Source organism: Pangasianodon hypophthalmus, chromosome 26, assembly GCF_027358585.1.
Source record: "Pangasianodon hypophthalmus isolate fPanHyp1 chromosome 26, fPanHyp1.pri, whole genome shotgun sequence".
NCBI classification, from domain to species: domain Eukaryota; kingdom Metazoa; phylum Chordata; class Actinopteri; order Siluriformes; family Pangasiidae; genus Pangasianodon; species Pangasianodon hypophthalmus.
The window spans coordinates 7489027-7515260 of record NC_069735.1 but is presented as its reverse complement, the minus strand read 5'-3'; the positions used below and the strand labels follow the sequence as shown (position 1 = coordinate 7515260).

At 38.4% G+C, this 26234-nt stretch overlaps 1 protein-coding gene across 2 annotated transcripts in view; it reads left to right on the top strand.

The window, feature by feature from the left end:
* LOC113537388 (rho GTPase-activating protein 6) overlaps positions 1–26234 on the top strand; it is a 120978-nt gene that overhangs the window by 54200 nt on the left and 40544 nt on the right. Inside the window, exon 1 of one of the 2 annotated variants that reach the window (XM_026931842.3) lies at positions 1993–2560. The exons of the other annotated variant lie outside the window; for it this stretch is intronic. Coding sequence (XP_026787643.3) covers positions 2519–2560 — 42 coding nt within the window. The 5' untranslated portion in view covers positions 1993–2518. Of the gene's footprint in view, positions 1–1992; positions 2561–26234 lie in introns of those variants that run through there. 2 annotated transcript variants of the gene reach the window in all.

The following is a 26234-nucleotide window of genomic DNA, read 5'->3' as shown; positions in this document are numbered from 1 at the left end:
TTTGTGCTTTATGTAGAGGGATATTGCTTCACAGCATTTAAAAACCTTTCCAACATGGAAAAAAAGTCCAGAAATTCATGGAATGTCCCTAATTTCATTAAAAAAAAATCAAGAGGGGAGTTACCTGCGAGATGAGTTCTTTGAAAAAAACAAAACAGAACAAAGAAAAACACTATTAATGGAACACTACTTTTGATTTCACATCATATCACTAAAACTGATTCAGAAATTGTGAATTCTTCGAGCTCTTTGACTTTGAGTTCGAAAGTTGCAGAAACTGCTGTTCTTTGATCAAAGTATCAAAGTCTCAGTTTTTGTACTGTGCCAAAATTATGAAAAAAAAAAAAAAAAAAAAAAAAATATATATATATATATATATATATATATATCTCCAACATATGATGAGGCATTTTCTACTTTCAAGAGAATGCTGCAGGTGTTATTGAGTTACGGAAGTTAGACTGAAATTAGTACATTTCCTCTCTCCCTTTCTCTCTCTCTCTCTCACACCCACACACTTCACTTTTTCTCTCACCCATCCACTTTGTGTTCTATTAAAAATTCTATGAAAACAAGGAAGTGAGCAACCGTAGGTGCTGAAATTGGCTGAAAAGTGGCATTTCTCAATATCACAGTCAATAACAATGTTTCCGATGCCAATGTGTGTGCGTCAAATATAAACTCCACCATGGAAGACTTGCATATTCATCTTTATAAATAACGTGTGATCTTTATTGGTGTTTCATTTATTGTGCAATGAAAGTCTGAGTTTACTTTTTAAATTTTAAACTTTATCTGTAGTTAAAGAGAGTGATGCAGCGGCGCTTTACGCTGCATTCGACTAAAACTCGTAACTACAACCTCCGACTAGGAAAAACCAAAGACCTCCTCCTACTCATCAGCTTCGGACGCTCTGCTCAACCCCGAGTTCAGCAAGTGACATCAGATCAGCATGACTGCTCAGAGCATGAACAGGAAACAAAGTAGCAGTGTGTATACAAATATTTGCTTTAGATCAATCAACAAACAGAAATATTCACTGTTTTGAGGAGGAAAATATCCATCACAGTTAGATGGCTGGGACGATTTCGAAAATGAAATAATTCCAAGTTCTGGCTTCCCACTTCCGAGGAAAGTCAAGTATGCAGTCAAGTCGAATCCTTGCTTTAATCTACGATGGGCTTCTCATTAATATAACACTGACTCTACTTAAACAGAGCGATGCAGCAGAGCTTTAATCCGCATCTACGATGGGCTTCTCATTAATATAACACTGACTCTACTTAAAGAGAGCGATGCAGCAGAGCTTTAATCCGCATCTACGATGGGCTTCTCATTAATATAACACTGACTCTACTTAAAGAGAGCGATGCAGCAGAGCTTTAATCCGCATCTACGATGGGCTTCTCATTAATATAACACTGACTGTTTGTTTTAAACGTGACCTGTTATCCCTTCCAATTGAGCTTGTTTACTTTTTTCTCCTTAACCATCACTGTAACTAGTAACTATGTCCCCGTGACATCAACGAGTCTCACAGGAAAAAAAAAACAAAATGAAAACACAACACAAATCAACAAAGCACAACATGTAGGAATGATAGACACCAGTGTGTTTCATAGGGAAGGTTTCCTTTTAATCATGGAGGTCCATTTCCACTGCTGGTTAGGTAGATGGAGGCTGTGAATACACAGATGCCCTACTGTCATATAATTTTATTTATTTATTAATTTTTTTATTTACAAAGTGTCCTAAATGATAGTGCACTCGATCCATCAGGTTTCAGTCATGCTTTTGCAAAGTCTTCTTGTAAGAATTCACATCACTATCTGACTCCTAAGAAAGCTTAACAGCAGGTTAAGATTAGAAGGAGGGCTGTTATTTCTTTTTTTTTTTTGGTATGACATGGAATAAGCTCGCCAGCAGGTTGGATGAGCATGTGGATGTGTGTGTGTGTGTGTGTGGTTTTTCTTCACTCCCCTGTGCAATGAGCTCCGCCTATAGCGCTTCCTTTGCTCTGAGGAACTTCAGCTCTGCATCTGAGCAACTTCAGCTCTGCATCTGAGTAACTTCAGCCCTGCATCTGAGGAACTTCAGCCCTGCATCTGAGGAACATCAGATCTGCATCTGAGCAACTTCAGCCCTGCATCTGAGCAACTTCAGATGTGCATCTCAGGAATTTCAGCTCAGCATTGCCGGAGTGAAGATTAACACTCAAGACAAGTGCAAGCAAACCTGGACTTCTTCTTTCCTTCCTCTTCTTTTTTTTTTTCTACTGAAAGCTGAAATTCAAACATGGATGAGCGACTCCAACCTCGCTTCTGCTCCTTGTCGGTTCCTTGACGTGCGCGCGCCCAGGCTTTTGACGCACCTGAGCGTTTATCAGAAACTCATCTATTTTCATCTTTCATTCTGCATTGATGCCAAATCCGCGATCACTCCACTGATCTCATCTCCACTGGAGTTTCATCCAGCTGATTGATTTTTTTTTATTATTATTCTATGTGGATTTTTAGACATGGGGGACTCGGTTTTCGTCGACAGACACATCTCATATCTCGTGAGTATTCTCGATTCCTGTCTGTTCCCTCGCGCGTGCGTTGTGCCTAAACCGAGTCAAATCCCCACAGCTGAGTGGAACGCGTACAGCCTTAAACAAGCTCTTCCCCTGGGCTTATTTTCTCTCCTGGTTCTTCTTAACCTACCCAAATAATAACCACAGTATTTGTTAAAACATCGCTGGATACTGTTACAAAACGTGAATATTTAAAAACAGATATAAACATGTATGTATAGTGAGGCGCTAGCTGGGTCGCGCGCTTTTCACGAGCTGTGGTGCTGCACCAAAACAAACTCCTCAGCGCGTTTCCTGTGAGGAATTGAAATAGCTTCAATTTAGCATAACTCCTGAAGAGAGAGATACACAAGCGAAAAGACACAAAAAGTCCAACAAACCTGGATCATCTTTAAGTTTAGACAAAAGTAATATGTCTTTAACAGCGTTTCCTTAAAAAAAAAGGAAGTTTAAGTTACATATTAGGTGACATAACCTAGTACACATCTTAGCAAGTGAAAATATCTTAGTCAATATAGTCAAATTAATCTATTAGCTCCTGTTATAAGAATACCATAAACCAAATAAATGATTATTAAACCTATTTCTAGCCCTTTTATTTACTAATTTAAGCTTGAAATAGTTCTATTGTGCTACTGGCAGATAATTTTGCTCATTTTAAGCATTTATTGCTAGAAAGAAGCACAATTATCTGCCAATACAACAAGAAAATATGAAGCTTAAAATGAGCAAAAATGTCTTGAAATAGCTTTAATAATCTTATATTTGGTTTACCGGAATCTTATAATAGGAAATACTAGATCAATTTGACTATATTTGAGGTATATTCCCCAGAAGCCATGCTTATTTGATTAACTCTTAAAACCCATCTACCAATTTCTGCTAAAAGGTTCAGTATTTGGATATTAAGGATGGAAACTGTGTTGTGTGTTGTGTTGTCTGTGATGTGTGTGTTGTAAACTGTGTTGTAATACATGTGGCGAATCAAATGATTGTGATTCTCTGAGTGTATCCAGCACTAGTGTGTCAGAGTGTGAGAAATGTGGCTAAACATGGCTCTCAGAGTCTTAGTCTTCTACCCTCAGATTCACGATGCAGATTCTAGCGAAATCTGTCACTGACACTGATAAGGTAGTGGCATGTCAGTAGGTGTGGCACTGGTATGAGTGAATCAGGTACAGCAGATTTGTTGTGGTTTTTAAACACTGTGTGCTTGCCACTGTAGACATGCCTACGTTGCTGGTCCACATTGCAAGGTGTAAGATATCTAGAGGATTGGCTTCCAAGACAATCTGATACTATCTATAGGGGAAATACATACCGTATATAGCGGGGGGAGCCAGAACTTTGGTTAGAGTTAAGGTACTGAAAGATGATTTCAATTACTTCATACTTTCCACATGATATCATGTATACGTTTGCATGCATAACATAATGTCAGTGAGTACTTTCACTGACATCCACTCACATTTCACTTTCAGTATATTCACTGAAACTAAAAGGAATCTCGTGTTATGCATGGGCTAACTGTAACAAATAATTAAAAAAAAGCTATAAAGTTGCATGTACATCAAGAAAAATTGGTGTTAAACTATCATACGTTCATTACTCTGTGTGATATCGCTTTGAGGTTAGCTTGGAAAGTATTACGTAAATGTTTACTAAACATCACTGGATGTCCATTATGAACATGAGAAGAAGCGTACACAGAACTCATTTAAAGATGTATTGTAATTGACTGAATAGACATTGTCCTTTTTCTTTTTTGTCATTTTTTTCATAGTTGACCATGGTATGCTCTATGGTTATTATGATTAACCATAATTCTATGATTAAACATGTAGAACTTAACGCCAACAGCGTTGACGGGGATGCCTCCGCCACCAAGCCTAGTCCTTCTTGTTACTAAAATTGTATGCCAGAAATACCCTTAAAAATATACTCCAAGAAGAAAGAAAGCTATTGAAGAAAAACATTTTGAGACATTTGACCATGCTATGACCTTGTCCCTGTCTGGATCACTTCCAAAATTTAATCAGCTAGTTGCAATGATAATTCCATATAAATCCTACAAACATTCAACCAGTCGTTCTTGAGATATCTCTCTAAACCAAATCTCGGATGGATGCTCTGCATCAACTGCAGTTCATTCTTTCAAGCACGGAAATTAGTGGGTGTATCTTTTTCTGTCTCAGTGCTGCCACCTGTACAATTAAAACTGGTGTTATTGGTGTTACAATTGTACCGCAAAGTTGCACCCAAGCATTCTCACAAGCTCACAAACAGATTTAGCATGCACACACCCTGAAAACTATGCATACAGTTAGTGTAGAGAGAAGTGTACACAGGTGCACAGATTTCTGAACATGAAAGACAAAAATAATATTAAGAAAAATACTTCGGATTTATTATTAGTTTTTTTTACTTACTTGGCACCAAATGGGATTTTCACACATACCTCTAGCAACAGCAGATAAATCCTTCAAAAAAGACATGGAGAAGTAATGTGTATGTATATAGATATAATGAAGTCATAGTTACACAGTTTAGAGAAAATAACCATTTTGCAATTGTGCCAGCTCTCTGCTACTGATATAATTGAGAAACCGAAAGAAATTAGTCAAGTAGCACAAACTTTCTTTCTTTCTTTTAATTTTTTTCTTTTTTTCTTCTGGCATTGACTAACAAATAAAAAAAACAATTCATAAAACGACAACCTCTAATGCTTGCTTAATACTTACCATCAACTAATAAGTGTTCTGTGATTGACCTGAGCTGTGATTTAACTAAAGAGGGTTTGACAACAAGATTAGATTTCCCTGGAGTGGCTCTTTTACACATCCCATGTTTTTAGAAGTCCAGCTGGACCCCAGTGAACACCGTCCGAGCGAATTCAACACTTTTCAGCGGTGATGAAACCCTGAGCTTTTTGCTCTGTTTGTTTAGATTTCAGCGCCTCAGGCAGCGTCATCGTTATACCTGAGGTAAACATTACTTTACACTGTTGTGTAAAGATGATGTAGCCATATTTCCCAAATATTATTACTGACAGCATGAGGGTTACATTAAGCAGGTTAAGAGGAACAGTGTAGTTAGTGTAGTCCTTTTAAACTCTTCAAGAGTGTGTTTAGTTCATTGGCACCTTATGACTCGGATTAAAGGTGGTGGGTTTTTTTTCCCAGCTGGATGATAAATCACAGAATGTGTGGCTAAAATCGTTTAAAGTCATTTTGGGATTAAGTTCAGGGAATTCATGAGTAATAATAATTGGGTGTGCTTGTTGCTTGTCTTGCTCTTTTTCAGTCATCAATTTATATTGTTGAAGATTTCTTTTTCTTCTTCTTCTTGCAGTCTCATACGCTTACACAATCAAGGCTTGTGCCAGTAATCAGCTTTGTACCACAGCACTGTTGAATTTTGAATCTGAATTCTTGAATCTGTTTGGATTGAAGGCGTTGATTAATTTGATTCGGTTTATATTAATGCATTCCTTCTAATGCGTTCGTTTTTTTCTATAGTAACAAATAATTTACATGAAATTGTGTAGTTGATGCTGCATACAGTACAATCTATAAGATATTAAAAGGTGTTATTATGTAACACAGGAAAAATTCTAATCGTCGATATGGTTAAGTTTTATGGAAGGAGTCTCCAGTGTCAGCGCTTTGTAACTGTCACAGGTAAAGTCGGAATATTTTTACATGTTCCACCATGGGAACGTCTTCAGGAATAGAGTTTTTTTTTTTTTTTTGTGAGTAAACAAATGTCATGTGCACAGAGAGCTAAAAGTAATGATGTATGGAAACCTTACAAAGACTTCTACCACAATATCATGATAAATTTTTAAAAGGTTAACAGTAGTCATATTTATCCTAAGCATATCCTTAACACATACTATCTTACGCTGATTACAGAAAAATGTGTCTGACAAACGTCAATCGGCACAGTTTTGCAGTACAAGTGGGCTATGTATCCGAATGTTTTTGGGTATTTTATGCCTTAAAACCTAATTTAGTACCTGTGAAGAATCCACCTAAAGCTCACTGCTGGAGATAGGTGACGTAAGCCAGCTCATACACATTCAGCCTTTAAACCCCAAAACACATCTTTAACAGACAGACAGATACCAAAAACCACTCAAACAAAGCAATGCTGTAATGAATGACCCATCCTCCACTTCTTCTTTTTTTCCTCAGTGGCTCATAGTCTTCCTTTTAACCATGTAAAGCCATCTACAGATGATCAGCGGCAAAATTCGCTTTGTGTTGGCGAAGCCATTGTTTCCCAATGGAGAGATTGGTGCCACTTGGCCTACAGGCAACACATATATAACATAGCATAGATGCCAGTCATTAGTTACAACAGAGGAGAAGCTAATTATTTGTGTGTCTCAGTATCCAGACTTGATGGCGTGATGGCAAAACACTGATGGTCTGTACACGTCCTAATACATCTGCTTGGCTAAATACTTACCATAAACTCAGTCAGGATTTTTTTTTCCTGCCTGCTCCAACTCAGTGGTGGAGGCATTATGTTTTCTGGTTGTCCGTCCATTTGTCTGAGATTCCCGTTAAGCTTAACGCAAGGTGGGAGCACTGAGACAGAAAAGTCTGAGACACACCCACAAGATATCTTAAGAACGCGTGGTTGAATGTGTGTAGGATTTACATTGAATTATCAGTGTAACTAGCAGATGAGCTGATTAGATTTTTGGAATTGAGGCTCAAGGTCAAATGTCTGAAATAGTTTTCCTTCTATAGCACACATTTGTTCACATTTGAATTATATTTTAAGGGTATGTCTGGCATGCACATTAACAGCGAGAAGGACTAGACTTGTTGGTGGCAGAGGCATCCCTGTTGACTCCGTTGGTGTCGAGTTTAACTTGTTCCACATGATTCGCTAAAAATCTTCATTATTCTGGAGTGTCAAAATTGGAAAAACTAGAAGACAGAAAGTAATTACACATGATGCCTAACATCTTTGGTTACTTCTCCATGACAAAACTAAGTCATTATCCTGCACATGTAAAGATTCTTTAGTTCAGGCTCAGGCTCCGTAGTGTAAAGTAAATCAAGTGTGTAAATGCATCTATTCTGGCTAGTCCTCACATTTAGCGTGTTCAATTCAGAGAAATGAATATCAGAGCGTAAATAATGCTATGCACATGGCCTTACATCTCATATTGGTTATTGCTTAACTTGGTTTTGATCTTAACACTTGTAGCAACACAAGGTAACACTTTACCCATAGATTGATAATAAATATAACCTAATAGGGCCTAGCTTTTTTATTTCATTTGAATAAAATTCAAACAAAATGATTTGAAAGGGTTACAAACAGTGGTGGCTTAGTGGTTAAGGCACTAGGCTTATTGAGCCCTTGAGCTAGGCCCTTAGCCTTCAACTGTCTCAAATGTAAGTCATTTTGGACAAAAGCGACAGACAAATGAGTGAAAAAAAAAGTCAATGTTAAGTTGAGAATAGTGATCATAGCTACAGTATTAAATTGCTTGCTACAAATTTTGGTGGCTTTCTGGCAGTCCTGGTATTTAAAGCCACAACAGTTCAAACTGTACTCAAAAATCCTGAACCTTGAAAAACAAGCCTTCTGTCTGAACCTCGATCTTTCTTGGTGACCTAGTGATTATTTACATTAACCTTCTTTCCTTTTTTTTTTTTTTTTTGGTGAAGCCCTTTTTCCCTGTGATGTAGGCTCTAGTCAAAGGCTTATTGTACCTTTTAAATCAGTAACATGAAGCCATAGAAGCCACATCTACAGCATACATGACTTTCTCATGCTTTGCTGTACAATGAACATTCATTTCTCTCGGCGGCCATTTTGAATAGCCGTGGAGGTATTTTGTTAACCACATCAAACAAATGCCTCATGCTTCTGTGAATATACTTGTGTGGATGATCTGGTATTTAATGTTTGAACAGTTGAAATCAATATCGTGATGTTTAGATCACTGCCATGCATTTTGAATCCACATTCATATTCTATAATCCATATTCTAAACCTTGATATACAGATTTTCATGGATTATTAGGCAAACTGTATGACTTGATTATAGGACTGTCAGTCATAATGAATATCATATATCGTGTTCATTTGACTGGTGAACACACAGCAAACCCTTAAGCGTTCACATGAGTGTCGATTTGTTCAACCATGAGACCGTGTTGACCATTCTGCCATTTCTCTCCTGCTGTTCCAATCTGAAGCCACGCTGAACTCGGACTGAGACAGGCATGTGCTTTCAGTCTCACAGCGTTTTTGAAAAGCCTGGAAGGTAAATAATATTTCTGATAAACCGTTCAATGAGTCAACTTGAGTCGACCCATTAAAATCAGCTTCTGACATCAAATTGATAATCCACAAACCATCCACAAACCAAGCATGTTTATAGAGTTGACTTGCTTTGTTATGATCTTTTGCTTGACTTGCTCAGAGTTCTCATATATCTAGATGTCATTGCTGAAGGACTTTGTGTCTTTCTGCTGATTTTGTAGTTCGAAGACTTTGTTTGGGGGAAATGGAAGTTACAAATAAGTAGTGTGTGTTTGAGCATGGCTGCGCTTGAATGCAAGCCTGTGTGTAGAGTACGTTTATGTGTGTTACGTGTTTGGGAGCTGTTAACACTGTTTGCTGAACATACGAACATCCATTCCAGAGCTTTTTTTTTTTTCTGCAGTGGGAAGCATTATGCCTGCCACCTGGTCAGGCCGGAGACACCACTATGACAATCCAACACCAACCACAAAGGAGATAAACCACGATAGCATGGCCTCCAGCATGAGATAACACATCAAAGCCCTCCAACCCCTCATGAAAGAAAGAGTGTAATTGTAATTGCAGTGCATCTCGAGTTCTCTCTTTTCTCTTTTTTTAGACCTCGATTAATATAATAACAAGTTGTTGTTATGCAGCCGCACTGTCAGGGCGGCTATTGAAAAGATGCAGAACATCGTGGTATGTGCTTGGAAAGCTGGAGTCAACAAAGTCCTTGACAACATTGTTTTGGATTGTTTTGATAATTTGGCATTATTATGGGTGTTTTGAATCAAGTTGGAACGCACAAGCAAAAGTGGGTTTAGTAAAAGGTGTCAACAGTGGATCAGAAATACCATGCATTTTTAAAGCTTTTCAACCTTACACTCTTAAGGAAAAAAGGGTTCTCAAGGGTTTGTTGAATAATTAATGATTCATAGCTTTTGAACGAGCGCTCTGACAGAGAAAAGTTTTTTTAGGGCTCTGTTTTACACGTAAGGCTTTCTACAGAAGCAAAGTATGAGCATTTTTATTAATTTGCAAAACCTGACTTGTGCACAAAGTTCTGAATGGTTATAATGCATTCGTTTCATATTACAGAATTACAGTAATTAGGAGATGAAGGCTTGGAGATTCTTCTCGATGCTGTTCATGTCCTCAAACTTGGAAATGAGACGCTTTTATGGAAGCGCACGCAACATGTTAAGGTAGAAAACTAAACTATATGAGTTAAAATGTAGCCAATGAAAGAAAATGATTAAATGAAAGGAATTTCCTGATGGGAATGGTGCTAGACATATAGAGTTAAATTCTGCCTACTGATTACTTCAGCTGCGGAGGCCACTGTCATTGTTTCATGTTTCCCAACTGGGAATTATGAGACACTTTTACCAACGTTTTTTTTCACAAGTCAAAAGTTCGTAATTACTGCAATTCCTACATGACGTGATTCAGCAGTCAAATCTTTTCATTAATTTTCAACATTCATTGAAAATCCTTTCATCTGTTTTAAGTCCTCTAGAATTTCTTGATTGAGCTGAAAAAAAGCAGATGGTTAGGACTGGAAAAAAGTGGAAGACAGTGCAAGTAAGCCACGCAAGAAACGTGCTCCTTGTGGGAGGAGGAAGAGGAACATTGTGTATGCTTTCACCCCTCTCCATCTCAGTTTGGAACATTTTGAAAGCTGGTGTCTCATGCTGAACGAATGCAGCGTCCCAAACCTCTTTTCTGTACTCAGAACAATTTCATAACTTGTTTCTAGTCACACTCTATAAGGTCATGTTTTGCCTTTTAGGCTTTCAAAAATAAGCAATTGCACAAGCTTCAGCCACATTTCAGGCCAGCATCCACTCAGGATTCATTAGAGATTATGTCAACCCTCAAGTTCTGTTAGTCTCCACCCTTTCTGAAGACTTGAAAAAGTGCACTGTGGAGGACAGCCCCACGTGTGCGTGCGTGTGCGTGTGTGTGTGTATGTGTGTGCGTATAGGCAGGGGTGAGAAAGAAAGAGGAACAATTAACATTAATACTGTTGGACGCAACATCACAAAAACATATCAGCGTAAGTCCTGAAATAGCACAGATAACTGAGTAAATCTCCCACTAAGTCAATCCTGAGAGAGGTGCTGATTATCTTTGTTGTCTGTATTGCAACACACTGCTACTTGCAGTGAGAGGCAGTCATAATCAGAGTCTGTAGGAGGGGTCAAAACACAGGCAGCTAAAGTTAGATAGGGATAATTTATAATCAAAACCAAGAAGTAAAAAGATATACAGAACTCACAAACCATAGTTTGGACATAAAGTTACTAAATGCATGATAAGACTTCGCAATAAACAATGACAAAACAGGGTCAAAACTAATCAAGGACTAACATGGAACAGGTGAACACAATCGGGTAACAAACCAGTGACCGGATAGGAGCGGAGACAGGACTAGAACCAAAACAAGAGCATGGTGTTCATTTTCATTGTCTCGGGTGTTTAAATAGCTGGAAATGCAAAGACTGAATCTCAGCCAGCTTCCTATAGTGCACTACTTAGGGTTCCTATAGTGCACTACTTAGGCTACTTATAATGGGAGTAGGGGGCCATTTGGAACCAGCCTATGTTTTTGGTTGAATTAATTTAGCATGATAAATTTAAATTAATTTAGCATGTACATGGCAACAATAATGTTGCACCATGCAATCTACTTTTTATAATAACCCTCTCATAAAACTGAGAAGCATTTGACATGCTGTCTTCTCTGACATTAGGGCTTTTTCACACTGCGTTTAACCCCGGGTTACCGTTGTTCTAAACCCTGCTTTTAACCCCGGGGTTATGAAACCCTGCTCGGAAGCAGGGTTAGCACGGCATTGCGGTGCCAAACATGTACAGTATGAACAGATGCGATGTTAGAATGTTATGGCTAGATGCTTAGCAACAGACATGCAATCAGAAATTGAATAGCGCATGCATTTTGACTCATTGATGCGAAAGTGCAAGACAAGCCGTTACTTAAACCGGTTGCGCGCGATATTTCTCCAATCATGAATGTTGACACTGCAAATAACCCAGTGTTTAGGAAAGTACAGTGTGAAGCATCAGATTATGACTACCCGGGTCTAACTGTTAACCCCGGGTAAAGTATGAGCAATGTGAAACATGAAACAAGATAATCCAGGATTCCTTTTACCTGGGGTTTACAATGACCCAGGGGTAACTATTTCAAGTGTGAAAAACTCTATTATGAATGAAGTTTCTATCACCGATCTGTTAGAGAAAAATGTTCAGCACAAACGCCGAGACTGGCCGTGTTGGTGTATCCTCCTGCATTCTTATGAGCCGGCATCGGATCAGAGGTGAGAGCCGGAAGGGTCATGGTGCCGTCACATCCCTGAACATTACAAGACTTAACCATGGTGCTGTACTTATGACCTAATCTGAATAAACTAAAGGGTATTACAAATACGTGTAATTATATTCAAACGTATATTTTAAAAGGACTATAATTAGGAAGCGAAACCCTAAAAATGGCTAATATTGACTGGTTACTTAACACTACACAGCCGTAACATAGAGCTGACCCGTGATGCATTTAGGGGGTGTCACCTGTTGAAAGGTCACTGCCCACTGATATGTAAATGAGTGACAAATTCTTCCTTATTAATATAATAAGGTGGCGGCAGAATGTACCATTGTTTACCATTAAAAATATGTATACTAACAAAAATTTATTGTGAATGTGGGTGGAGTTCACATCTCCAGGGTTTGCATGTTCTTTTCATGTCCATGTAGGTTTTCTCTACCTCCTAAAAACATGCTACTGGTGAGCTTGGTATCCTGCAATGGACATCCCATCCAGGGCGTATTCCTGCCTCGAGCCCACTGTTCCCGGGATTGGCTCGGGATCCGCCACAACCCAGAGTAAAGCTGATGAATGAATCATTCCCGTGTAAATGTCTGAACTCAGTGGCATTCCGACTGTGCCTTCAGGTGTTACACTTAAGTGTTGGATCATGACATCAGGAGTTCTCTCTGATCGGTGGATTATATTCACCTAAGCTTGGGCTTGTGTAAACAAAATACTTAATTTTGTCAGTTTTCTGGCATCACGCTGTGCAAATACCCTGGATTCCAGGTTACCGCTCGGAGGGATACAGAAAGAGGCAGAGACGGTGAAAAAGAAGGAGAGGGTAGTGAGTAAGTGCGTGCTTGCTCTTAGGTTGCCAGAGCATAAACTTTGAATTCATCTTGTAGTCAGGGTTTTTCCTTGCAATGACGTTAGAGGCATACCATCGCCCTCAGCTTCAATATCTCAGCGGATTAGCCTCCACTTTATCTGCTGGCATTTCACATTTGGTTAGGATTTACACATGCAAAGCCTTAGAAGGGAAGAGGAATGCCAAGATGGAACTGTCGTGGAAGCGCTACACTGGCCAGTTCCACCAAATGCCTCTTAGTCATTGCATTTCTAGGAATTTTGGCCCAAGTTTGACCAATATCTGGCTCATATCAAGCATATGAAATTTATTTTTCTCCTATATTACTTAGTAGAGGCTGTATATTGGGAATAACATCAATTACAGCGTAAATTACGGAAAGCCATACTGTCTGTATATTATCCATGTAATTATCCATGTGGAAATTTAAAAACCAACGGTATTTTGAAATATTACAGTGTATAGAGTCTCTTGATTGATGTAAAAGCTACACAAGGGAGACATTCCTGCTCAAACATGCTCCTCAGCAATGTGGCCCCCAAGTCATAAGGTCTGCCAGCAATGACAAGTCGCAAATTCCTTCTCTTGCTCAATTAGGATCTCTTTTGTTTGCAAATATCTTCTGTGCATCGCAGCACGTGCCTTTACAACCTTTAAGACTCACCCTCCCCGTGCCTAAGGGTGTTTACTTTTCCCTGCCACTCATTCTGCAAACAGGCCGACCCAAGCCAGAAAGAATGTTGCCTTGTTAGGCGCTGAGATGTACGTGATTCAGTATAAGCGTAACACTAATGCTTGTCTGATGTAACATTAAAACACTTGCACTTACATGTAATTGCATTACGCATAATAGCTCGGAGTTCAGAGTAATATGGTATGAAAGCACTTAGAAACATTAGCTCTAATTGTATCACGTCAACCATTTGGAAAGTCTAAACACTCCAATGAGTGGCACCTTTTATTGTAATCGTGACCACAATCACAAGGCAGAAACAGTCATGGCTCTGATTGTAAGATTATCTGAACTTCTCGAGAGTTTTCAGAGCAAAACTCACTCTGCCAGTTTAAGATGACGTTGGAAAATTTGGCCCTGATTAAAGTGTCTTTTAAATTGTCCTCCAAATTAGATTCATATATAACCGTATTAAGATGTAAGGCAGAGTATTCAGTTTTCAGTGCAGCAGTGTAATCTCAATGATACCACTTTTATGCTAGAGAGCATAACTGCATTATAAATACACAAAAATCGCTTTATGTAAGTGAACAGTGTGTTTGATTGTTGTCCAAAATATCCAACATTTAAAAAGATATTGTCTACTCTACTTTTGGCATGCCGAAAACCAGTAGAACGTTAATTTTGATGTATCGACCAAGTCCTAATTGGTATGATGCTGCACATTCAAACCTACGTGTCTACTGCTGTATGTCTGCTGTTGAGCCGTAGCACCGTTTAGAGCTGTTTAACATCCACGAGCTCTTAGCACATCTGTAAAACGTACACGCTGTGTGCTTTTATAGACTTTTCTGTAAATATTTTAACAAGCAAGACAGACTTCGTTATTCAAATACCAGCGTAGAGATTAAACCGCCCGTGTATTTACAATGATTAACCTTTAAGAAGTGGTTTATACGGCCTTTCTGTGGCTTTTTAATTATGGAAAGCCCAGTGTCCTAGGGTCAAGAGGTCAAATACGAACTCCATCGGGGTCAAATACCATACAGCCTTGCCTCATGTTTTAACACATAGCAGGATGTTTCACTCTCATCTGCACATCTCGAACTGCAGTTAAGTCTGACAAGTTATTACAAATGTAACCATATTTGGAAATCTTTATTTCGAAGGACATTCGTGGATGTAAATGAACATGAATGAAGCAATGGATATAGAAGGAATGCCTGTTCTGCTTAACGCAAGTCGAATATGGAGTTGAATTTCGCAAATAGTTGTTTAGTTAATGATAAACAGTAAAGCCTTCCACTAAAACCACATCCTAGTGCTCACGATGAAGATCAAACACAGTTCTGCAGATCTTTTTCCTTCTTCCTTGTCTTGCACACCTTTTTTCATGTAAGCACCTTTGCCAAGTGAAATTGTGGGCAAAAAAAAAAATCCCTCTCTAGCACAACATTGTCATGTTAAGTAGGTCAGCACTGCATGACACAAAACAGCCTTACCACTTAGCGGCTGGATTTGTGCCAGGATGCCCACGCAATTGTTCCACAAGCAGGCTTGCATATGGATGGCTTATTGAATGACCTGCATATGTGTGTGTATATTATGCAGCAATGGAATGGTGCACTTTGTACTCGTTGGCCGTGTGTATATGTCTGTGTGTGTCCTAGGGACTGGTGCATTCGTGGCCAGCATATTGTAGTTGCAGTAAGAAGCATTAATTATAACACTGTTGTTGAGAGCAAGCTGGGCTTTGCATAAAACCATTCACCGCACAAAGATATTTGTGTTTGAGTGGGAGAGAACTGCTGTAGCGTCTGCTCTAGAACCAGTTTCTGAAGGTTTAGGTTAGACTTTTGGTCTAACATCTGCTAAAAATATATTAATAAAATATTTTTTGTTGTGATCACTAAGGATTATTAAATCAATAAGCAGGCATTTGTTGGTTGCATAAGCACCCTCCTGGGTCTCCAGCTGCTTCTGAGTTGCCCTTGGCCCCTTGGTTGCTTCTCTGACTAAACTGACTGTCTCATTTACCTGGTCACTGATTTTTGGTGGACAGCCTCCTCTAGGCAGAGTCACCATTGTGCCTAATTGTTTCCAGTTTTAATAACAGATTTAATGGTGTTCTGCTTGATGTTCAAAGTTTGGGATTTTTATTTATAACCAAACCCTGTTTTATACTTTTCCCCTAATTTGAACTTTATCCCAGACATTTGTTGATAGCTGTTTAGTGTTCACAATGCCGTTTGTTTCGAAAGGTTTCTGGGGTCTTTCAGGAGCAGGCATATTTATATTGAGATCATGTAACACTTTAATTGCACACTAGTGAACTCCATTCAAATAATTATGTGACTTCTGATGTCAACTGCTTGCACCAGAATTGCACCAGTTTTTTTTTTTTTGATTTGTAAATCAAAAATGATGCCATTTACATTAATTCTAGTTCCAGGTTTTAACATTACGAAATGTGGGAGTGAGAACTTATGCAAGGCACTGTATGGAAGTTCTTGATGCAAAACAGAACAAAGCCAAAACAAGGATCTTCAAGGGTTCCACACTGGCTGATAACACAACTGGAGTTCTGAAGCTATCAATTTTTAGGCCTGTCAAAGAGAGAAGAAAAAGACACAAAACTCTAATTCCAATATCAGTTATGGTCTGTCATTCCCCCTATTGAGGATCTGAGTAAGTTGGGATAAAAAAAGATGCAACGGAAAGGCATCAGAGAATCATTTCAGGCATCATGATGGTCCACTACAGAATCTCTATGAAAGTTCTATGTCTAGCAAATGATTTAGCAGTTTTTCATTTTGTAAGGACAGTGTAGGGAGTCCAGCATTAATCTGCCCAACATTTTTTCAGTTGTTTCCACAGCATCATAAGACACACAAGTCAATAGGGTTGGTCAGGCCCAGGTCAACAGATAATGCAGAGAGGTAGTCTCCTATCCAAGCTTTCCTCTCCATCCTTCCATGATCTCTAGTGTATCTCACGTGAACAGTTGTCTCCAGTCTGAGAGGGACCACTACACCAAGAAGCATGCTAATGTCACCGAACATCTGCTTCAGCTAACGCCAGTGACCTGTGTTCCCTTTCTCTAACCTTAACTCTGGTATTCTGGTATAAGATAAGGATTAATGTTTCTCCAACCCTGCAACATTATCATTGTTCTACTGGGAATAAATGCATCAATGTGAAACTATCAAATCTAGCTTTTTGTACATACCACTGCTGTGTAATTCATTTACTTAGTAAGCGGACAACTGTTTGAAACTGTTACCACCATACTGTGGTTACCACCAATTGTGAAACTGTTACCACCTGATAACACCACTGAATTAACTTCTTCCTTAGCTATAACGTCAGTGACTATAGTGAACTATAGTAATTGGGTCACTTTAAAAGACTTCTAAATGTCATAAGTTAATGAGTTAATTGAGGTTTTACGCAGCACACGGTGTGAAGCAGAAGACCTTGCCACTGTGTTCTAATAAGATTAGCAGAGATCAGTTGATGGGCTTAAACAGAAAATCTCAGGGTTTTTTCCTGCAGTTGGTTAAAGGATTGATCTGTTAATTAGACATCTGTGCAGGACTGATTTTTCCATCCTGCTCCCTTAAGCTTGGAATCTCCTCCTGCAGTAAGTTTTCACTTGACCATGCCCATTATAGCCTATATATGCATTGTCTAGTGTGCAGCTCTTACATTTAGTCCCGCACTGCAGAAGCCTTAGTCTGGTCCCATGGGTACTGTGGGATTACCACAGGAATGCAGTCCTCTAATGTGAGGTTACTGAGATATCTTCCAAGAGCAGAAATTGACTGGTCGCCTAACTAAACCATTCATGATACTTAATGCTCTGAGAACACACCTCAATGAATAAAACTCCTATTTGCCTTCATGCTGGTGTGAAAAGGCTTCATGACATCCTATCCCACTGCTCATGATGGCTCTTGAACGAAAGACACTGACCAAACAATTCTTTGGAGAGATGTGAAGTTCTTCCTCTCATTCCTTCCATGGGAATTCTTACCAGGCAAAGTTCACGTTTGGGGACTGAGTCTGACTTTCAGGAAGAGGCGAGTTTGATTTGGAGGGGCTTTGTCTAAGAAAATAGGGGTGAATTACACTGGAGCTCAGCACTTTAATCTTTAATCTTTCCCCTGCCAAGGTCAACAGGGGATGAAAGACAGGATAGGGTTTGATGACAGTGTGCAGATTCTCCAAAATGATGAATAGGGTTCTGTCTCATCAAGCTGTCTCCTATCTTATTTTGAAGCATTTGCGTACTTTTGGTTGTGGCAAAATAACACTTGCATTGATGCAATTTATATTAGCTAGATTTAAATCCCATTGCCATATCCCACTTTAATATGCAAAGCAGCTCGTAACACCTGACCATCTTGCATCTTGCAATTAGGATTTGTCCATTGTGGCTTGGAGATGCTGATGCACTTACTTTGGCATAACGTTCCTCAAATGTGTCTCAGACCTCCTGAAGTGGTTTACTCGTCATGCATCCTTTCATCTTCAGTAACCACTTTATCCTGGTCAGAGCCACAGTAGCTCCAGTAGGAACACTGAGCTCAAGGCAGGATTACCCCCTGGATGGGATGCCATTACCAATACCTTGAGCACCCAGGACCAATTTAGTGCAGCCAATTCCCTGACCAGGAAACCAGAGAATCCAGGCAGCCACAGGGAGACTATAACTCAAGCATAAGATTAAACTGGGGCTCACAGAACTGTGTGCTACACACTGCACTACACACTGCACCACCATGCAACCATGGTTTAATTAAATGGATGTAAATCAGGTTGAATTATCTTGTTTGTATTTAGATCAGTTTTGATTAATCTTGTGACTCAGTGTGCTTAAGTTACACATTAAGCATGGCTAATTGTATGAGCTATGAGATTAGCTCTGAAGATTGGCTATTTCCTGTTGTGAGAACTACAACCAACACAATTGTGTCACTTTCTTTGTAAATGGGAATCTGATAAATCAAATTTAGAATTGTAATGGGCAAACAATGTCTAGTAGTTAGATGCCACTCTAATTAAAGAATAGAAAAAGATAAGAGAAGTTTCAGTTCCATCAGTGAAGCCATGAAAACCATCTTATTGATGTTCCTATGTTTGTAGGTTATGAAATTTTGAATGCTTGGTATGTATAGACCATTCAACCGTGCTGTCAATTAGGTCACAGGAAGAATACCAGAGGTTAGTGAGCCTGGCTCATGTTGTAAAGTAATCATTACAGATTCAGCTGGCTCATCTGTGACTTCCATCATATCTGGTACTCAGAAAATGGAGCAGCACGCAAAGTAGAGCAGTTGTGATAGACAGCTGCATGTGGGAGAATTTGATTTGGTTTAATAGTGAAGGAAAGGGTCAGAAAAACAACACATGGGAATGGACCAACCCCTACAAAAAAGTTGCCCTTTTCCCCATACAAAAATTTACAGTGTCACAAACGGGTTACACATTCCAGTTCAGTCATGGAGATTTTATAGTGTAGAGAACATTCTGCTGATCTGCAATGCAGTACTAGGCTATATCCTTATCTTTAACTTGCCAACACTCTCCACTTTATTGTTTTTCCTGGAGCATAATTGAGCTGACTGGTTCTCACACAAAGATTTATGCAAACACATGGGTGGCTTAATGTACCACTTGGGAATGCAGCTTAGATTTCAGCCATGTGCATGGTTTATCATCAGATGGAGGTCTGATTAACACACTGCATACCTTTGGATAATATCACGCATACTGTGTTGAAATTCAAACCCACACCCTTACTTACTATATAATGTAAGGTAAGAAAAGTTACTGTTTTACCATATTTGTGAAGTATGTCAACCATTTTAAATGATATTGATCATATCTCATATCTAGGTACTGAGGCACCTGAGTGAGTGCATGTTACGGTATGGGGAAGTAAAATTTTGTGCAAGGTATATGTACAGGGCTTCTTGCCACATGATGAATCACCTGATGTCCTGATGCGCCTTCTTTCCTTACTACCATTTACAATAAACTTGCTCACTTTACTTTCTCATGTTCCTCTTCCTTTTTCAGTCTTGCACTGGGCGAAGCTTGTTCTCGATGCTTGACATATCTTGTTAGCATTTTTGATAGTACTTCTGTTTGGTAGTAGTGGTAATGCAAAACCAGTTTTGTCATTTATTAAGTGGAAGATCAGTTATCAGTTACCAGCTTAGTCTATTTCTGCTTCCTTCCCGTAATTCATTATTTTTTTAATTGACTGATTTTAGACTAAGATAATTCACACTGAGTTTGAAGGAAACTAATGACCAGTAATGTAATTATCATGTAATGTAGCATGCAAAACAAGACAAAAAGCAAACGTTATCACAGCCTTTGAGGTATTTACAGGGTTTTAAAATTAATAATAAAACGGTTCTATGTCTTATATAATGCAAGCTTTAAAGTACCCCAAAAGTCTTTTAAATAAACATGAATTTAAATAAACATGACTAAGCAAGTTTGGTATTGTCATTCAAGCATGCCTAACACTACTTACTGTAGCTAAGTAAGCTAGGCAGCTAGCTAACTTCTGGTAAATTAGCTCACATTTGGCACAGGTACAGGAGTGGGATTTCAATATCAGAGTCTTGATTTGCATCACATATTCTCAGTGAGTATTTTAATAATAACCATTAATCTTATTGCAAAACACAGTAAACTATTTTACTGTGAAATATAGTAAAATGTAGTAAACTATAGTAAAACTATTTTGTTAATCCACAACATTAGCTACAATCCAGCTCAATTTACATTCTCATATTATCAGCAATATACTTAACAGTAGGCAAATTGTCAAAATTTACCAACGTTAGCTAGGTTTGTTATCCCACTATAGGTTCTAGTAAAGTTCTAGTAAACTGGCTTACATATGTCACATGTACACAGGAGTGAGATTCAGGTCTTAATTTGCATTGTTATATTTTCAGCAGTTTAGCAAGTAGCCAAACTTGTCAAAATATACATTACCAATTGCAATTTTGGTTATCCCTAACATTAGCTAAGTTAGCTAGAAGGCCCATTGGATTAGTACAGATGTTCTGTGCTTAAAGGTTTCTGGGTTCCACACAGAGCATATTTTATTGTCACAGTTTAGCTGAGCTGTAATGTCACTAGAGGTGTTACGGTATACAACATTTACATGGTATAATAACCTAGTCTGAAAATATCACATTTCAGGGTATCGTGGTATTAATCATTTAAAAACATACAAGTGAGTGGTGAAAATTACAGGAAACACTTATTACGAAGTCTGTTTTTATATACATAACAAAAACAAAAGAAAACCAAATGATCAAATCTCCTAATTTTTGAGAATAACTTTTCCATAAAATCTCTTACATTGTATTTATAGTAGTATTTATCACATAACTGGCATAAACTGAAAGAGAAAGCGCTGAGCCGAAAAAAAAAGAAAAATCGCTAACTAGCGTAGCAGTGTGCAGTGTTGGTTAGCTAAAAATAGATCATTGTTTTGTTTAGCTAAGGGTCAGCAATGCCTCTGTGTTACAAACATGCTAGGAGTTTCAGCAGAGCTAGCAGTGTAACATGTTTACAACAGTGGCGGATTACACAGCCGAAGGGTTTTTAGTGTAGTCCGCATCCGCACCCCCTGCACAGAGAAACGGAGGTTCTGTAGTATGATTCATGGGGTGTCCAGAGGGAGGAGGTTGTGTAAAATCTAATCTACATTTGTAGGGAATTGCAGCCAGACACAAAAGGGATGAAAACCACTAGAGTAAGGAACTTGAAGGGTAGAAAATGAACAGATTAAAAAAAAAAGAAAATCAACAGTAAAGTGACCATCCAGTCATACACCATGAGCTACCGTGAAAAACCATGACATCGTAACAAATGTAAATGTGAGTCTCGCCGAAAGTACCGTGCTGTGTTAACAAATTTTGGAGTAATGAGTACTTTAAGCTATGACTTGAACACATGCTAAAAAAGTGACCCCAGGCTTTTGTATCTCTGACAACAGCTTTCATTTATAAGCCTTTTATTCACTGAAGTAATCCATGACCACAGAGTTCTTTATTACTGTGTCATGGTGTTTAATAATCAAATGAAAGTCCACTCCGAAAGGAAAAGAGTTGTTATTGGACTGTGTTTCCTGCTAGGGAGTGTGCTGGTCATGATTAAAGGTAAGGATGAAAAGAAACAGTCCTTTTATTCGGCTGTGGAGGATCTGAAAAAGCTCAAGCCGTCTACAATCAATCTCTAATCTCTCTTCACGTTGGAAGGGAAAGGTGGGTGAAGCGAGTTTTCTTTGAAACTTGATAGACGAATGCGTGCCTGCATGTGTGTGAGAGAGTATGTAAGACCGAGGAGAAAAGCAGAATTCCAGTGTGCTATTGTATGTTTTTGGTCATTGTCTGGCTTTTGGTTTTTGCTGGTTTGCGTGCTCTTTGCTCCTTTTCCTGGTGCTGTGCGTGTGTGTCGGTCATTCATTCTACTAGATGTGCAGTTTGATTGTTTGGTTTTCTTTCCAAGTAAGCGTTTGGTAAATTCAAAAACAGTCACTAAAATCAATCTTCTTTGTCTTTAATTCTAAAACTGGTTGAGATAGGGTTGGCCTTTTCTGCTTTTCTGCCCATGTTCTTAATAGGTTCTTTTCTGCATGTCTGTAGTGGACATATTTCTGTGTAATATTCTGTGCTTTGTGTATGCCAGCAGATCAAATTTCCACTGCCCATAGTAGAGAGGCTAATTTTCTCTATGTATAAGCTGTGATTACGTGCATTAAACCAGACCATGACACAATCTCCACAATATCCTTCCTTAATCATGGTAAGTAACCCACTGAGCATCTCATGAAAGTGGTCTAATTTGTCTCAAGTCACTTTACTGCAGCATCTGTGCATCATCATGTGTGAAAAAACAGATCAAACTGAGAATGATAATAAAAATAATTAAAATATAATAACAATGTATTTGGAATTATAGTGTTTTAACCCTTAAACCTCAAGACAAGCCTTTTGCTAAAGTCTAGTACGGGGGTCATTAACTAGTGGACCTGGTCTGGATGCGAACCCTGGAAAATGTTTCAATGGACTGAACTGAGAACTCGAGAAATGCTGCAGCCGATCTGATCAATGTATTAAAGAAAATGGCTGTAATTCTGCGACTCCAGTTTTCTGGACCAAACGATCCACTGCGGCTTTTGTAGAAGATGAGAAGATCTGTTGCGGCATTCATTTCAATTATTTAAGGAAGGAACCTCTTTGAGAAAGGGAAAAGGTTTTAGACTTTCATTACTTTTCATTTACACTCTCTTGTCTAATTAGTGAGATGATCGTTTGTAAATAGTGTTTAAAAATCACTGGAAAGAGAAGTACATTTATTCTGATATCAGGTTCCATTGCGCTAGTCAAAGAATGCAACATGACACACCACTGTAAAAACAAAACATAACCATGTCAAACTGATGTGTTTTATTTATAGCTATAAACAGAACATTGATGATTAAGAAATAAAAGATAGCTGTGGTTGCCGTTCATCATGCTAGCTTCGATGTGGACCTTTGCAAGCAAGGAATTTTACCAATTTTAGTTGAATTCCTTGGTGTACTCCTTTTTATCACTAAATGTGGCAAAAAAAATGTCTAAATAGACACTATATGACTGGTACTGCAGATGACCTTTAGCCTGTGGGCAAAAACATAATAAATGAGACATTATCTCATTTACTTACTGCTAACTGTTTTAAACAAAACTGATAACGTTTAAAACGTGACATTACAAAGCTTTTCAATCCAGTAACTATTTCTTTTTCTGAAAAAAACGTCAAAGCATCAGGTCAAAAACGTCGAAAGCATCAGATCAGCAACCTTCAAGCTCCTGAAGCTCGTGGCCAGAAAAGTGTACAAAAGATATCAGACACACTGAGGTTGTGGGTGGAGTTTCTGAAGCTAAGACTAAGTCCAGACTCACATTTGTCATTCATGTTTCACTGAATTACTAAATAATTCATAGTATTTATTGAAAGCTTTAATGTGAAGAAAGGCTAAGAAGCTGATCATCTGAGAGATTTAACAATACAGAAAAAGGCATCCTCAAAACTGTATTACTGAAGAAAAAAAGTCATCTGTACTTGGAGTGCTGTAGCAGTGGTAAACAGGATTAGGGTTTGGGTTGGATTTCACTCCGAGATGAAAAAAACACTCCAGCTGTTAAGCAATTTGGTTTGGGTGAGCTGCCTGCAGCTTGGGGCAGTGGCTCAGGTTTTCGCAAGCTATGTTTTCCCTCCCACATCAGGGAAAGACTATCTGTTTAATAAATGTGACACAAGACTCATCGCATGGATTGCACAAGATGATCTTGTTTCATCCTCTGTTCTGTACATAATAGTGGCTCATGACAAATGATTCAGAATTTGTCAGGACCTGCTGTAATGTCAGGGTAGTTTGCTTGTTTTGCTCATATTTCTGTTGAAGGCTAATTGGTCAGAGTTACAGTATCTGTGTGTTATTGTAGACAGTTGAAATCACAGCACGGTCTCGTGCAAACTGAAAGCCCTGCCTTTTTTTTAATATTAAAAAAAGTTACAATCAATTACAGCAAAAAGTTATAATCAATTCCATTCCTGAAGATTTCTAAAGAAAATATAATGTTAAAATCGGACTTGATGTGTATCAACTGAACAGGAAAGCTAGCTGAGTTTCTGCCATTCCTTCCTGCTGACTAACTCCTGAAACCTTTTTATGCTGTATGTTGTAATCATTAACAAACTTCATAAGCTCTCTGCAGTGCTGATTTCCAAAGCGAAGGATTTACCATCAGGCATGCAAGGCAAGATTACGCACATTCCGTTAGTGTGGAGAGAACGCTTGCAGGAGGAAAGGGTGAGGAAAAACGAGAAGCGTTGAGAGGGATGGGCTGGAGAAAGATGAGGAGAGATGCAGATGGAGAGGATGTAGAAAAATGCTTGCGTTTTTATTAGACAGGAAAAGCATAGGGTTTACTGTTAAGTTTCAGAGTGGCTGTAAATTCTGCTATAAAGTGAGTTGTTCATGCTCATTTAGAATGATACAGTGTCATTTAACTTAATCCTTTTTAACCTTCGCTAATAATTTCCAGATTGTAGGCTTGTGCAATGTCGGTACTGTATATGCTGTATAATGTTTACTGACTTTCTTATTTCTTATTTTTCACCAAAAAGAGCTCCAGGCCCTTAATGTTATCTTTTGTGCACTTTTTTAGCCACAAGCTTCAGAATCATTACGGTCCACTGGCTCCAGTCCAATTGGCTCTCTGTATTTTTGTGCACAATACTATATGCCAGGTTTCAGCAGGGAAACAACGTTTTCAACATTGTGACACATTTTGGGTTTTTTGAGCGCAAAACATAATCACTGAAAAAAAAATCGACAGCATCTCATCTTTATTTAGAAGTGATTATTAAGAGTTTTGTTTGAAGCTGTTAGTGGTTAGTGTCTCCTTCTGGTTCTTGTCCACATTTATTGGTTAAAATGACACTGAAAAAAATTTTAATATGTGGTTGGTCAGATTTAAGAGAACATACTACGTATAGTTTACACAAAAATATTATGTTTCATCAAAATATTATTTCACCGCTTATACCAAACTAAATTTAAACAAATTACTAATTACGAGATTGAATTATGGAGCGTGAGTGTGATCAAGTCATGTAGTATTAACTATAACCAGTTACATTCTGAAATCTTGAGAGGATGTTGAAGCTGACAGGAATAAATAGCTATAGGATTAAATTGACCTCAGTGACCCAGGTTCGAGTCTCAGCTCCAGTAGGAGTACTGGGATCGTTTTGATTCAAGGCTTTGAAGATACATGATCAAATCATGTTGGATATACAAAAACAAGTTGTCTTAATGTAACTCAATTAAATCATGTGGAACTGATGTACACATTCGAATTAATAAGACCAAGTCAAATCTTAGTCAAGACCATTTTGAATCACCTCGCCCTCAGGTATCAAAAAAATATCAAAAAAACATGACTTAAGTCTAACTGAAATGTATTTTCCATTTTACAGTGCTGTATCACTGCAACCGTTTATGTATCAGTAACATCATTGCACCATCATGTGTGGCCTTGCAGGACGTGCAGATGCAATGCAACTTCAGATCAAGCCATATTTTACAGCTTGTCTTTAAATTAGTTTATTATTATTATTATTATTATTATTATTACAAAGCAAGGTGAATACTTTATTGGCGTAATTACACGTATTAATTTCCTGTCTGGCTGTGTAACCTCATTAAGGTCAATTACTGGCTGCGTAACCTCATTCAGGTCAATTAAATTTGAAGATTATGTCCACTTTTATTGAGTTTCAACCAGCGTTCTGAAGTCTGATCCAGCTCAGGAGCTAATGATCAAAGAGCTCGGAAGAGCTTGAGACTGTGCAGGACAGTAGCACAGCGGGACTGGATTTGTGATCCCTGGTTTTAAATGTATCAGTCGTATCATAA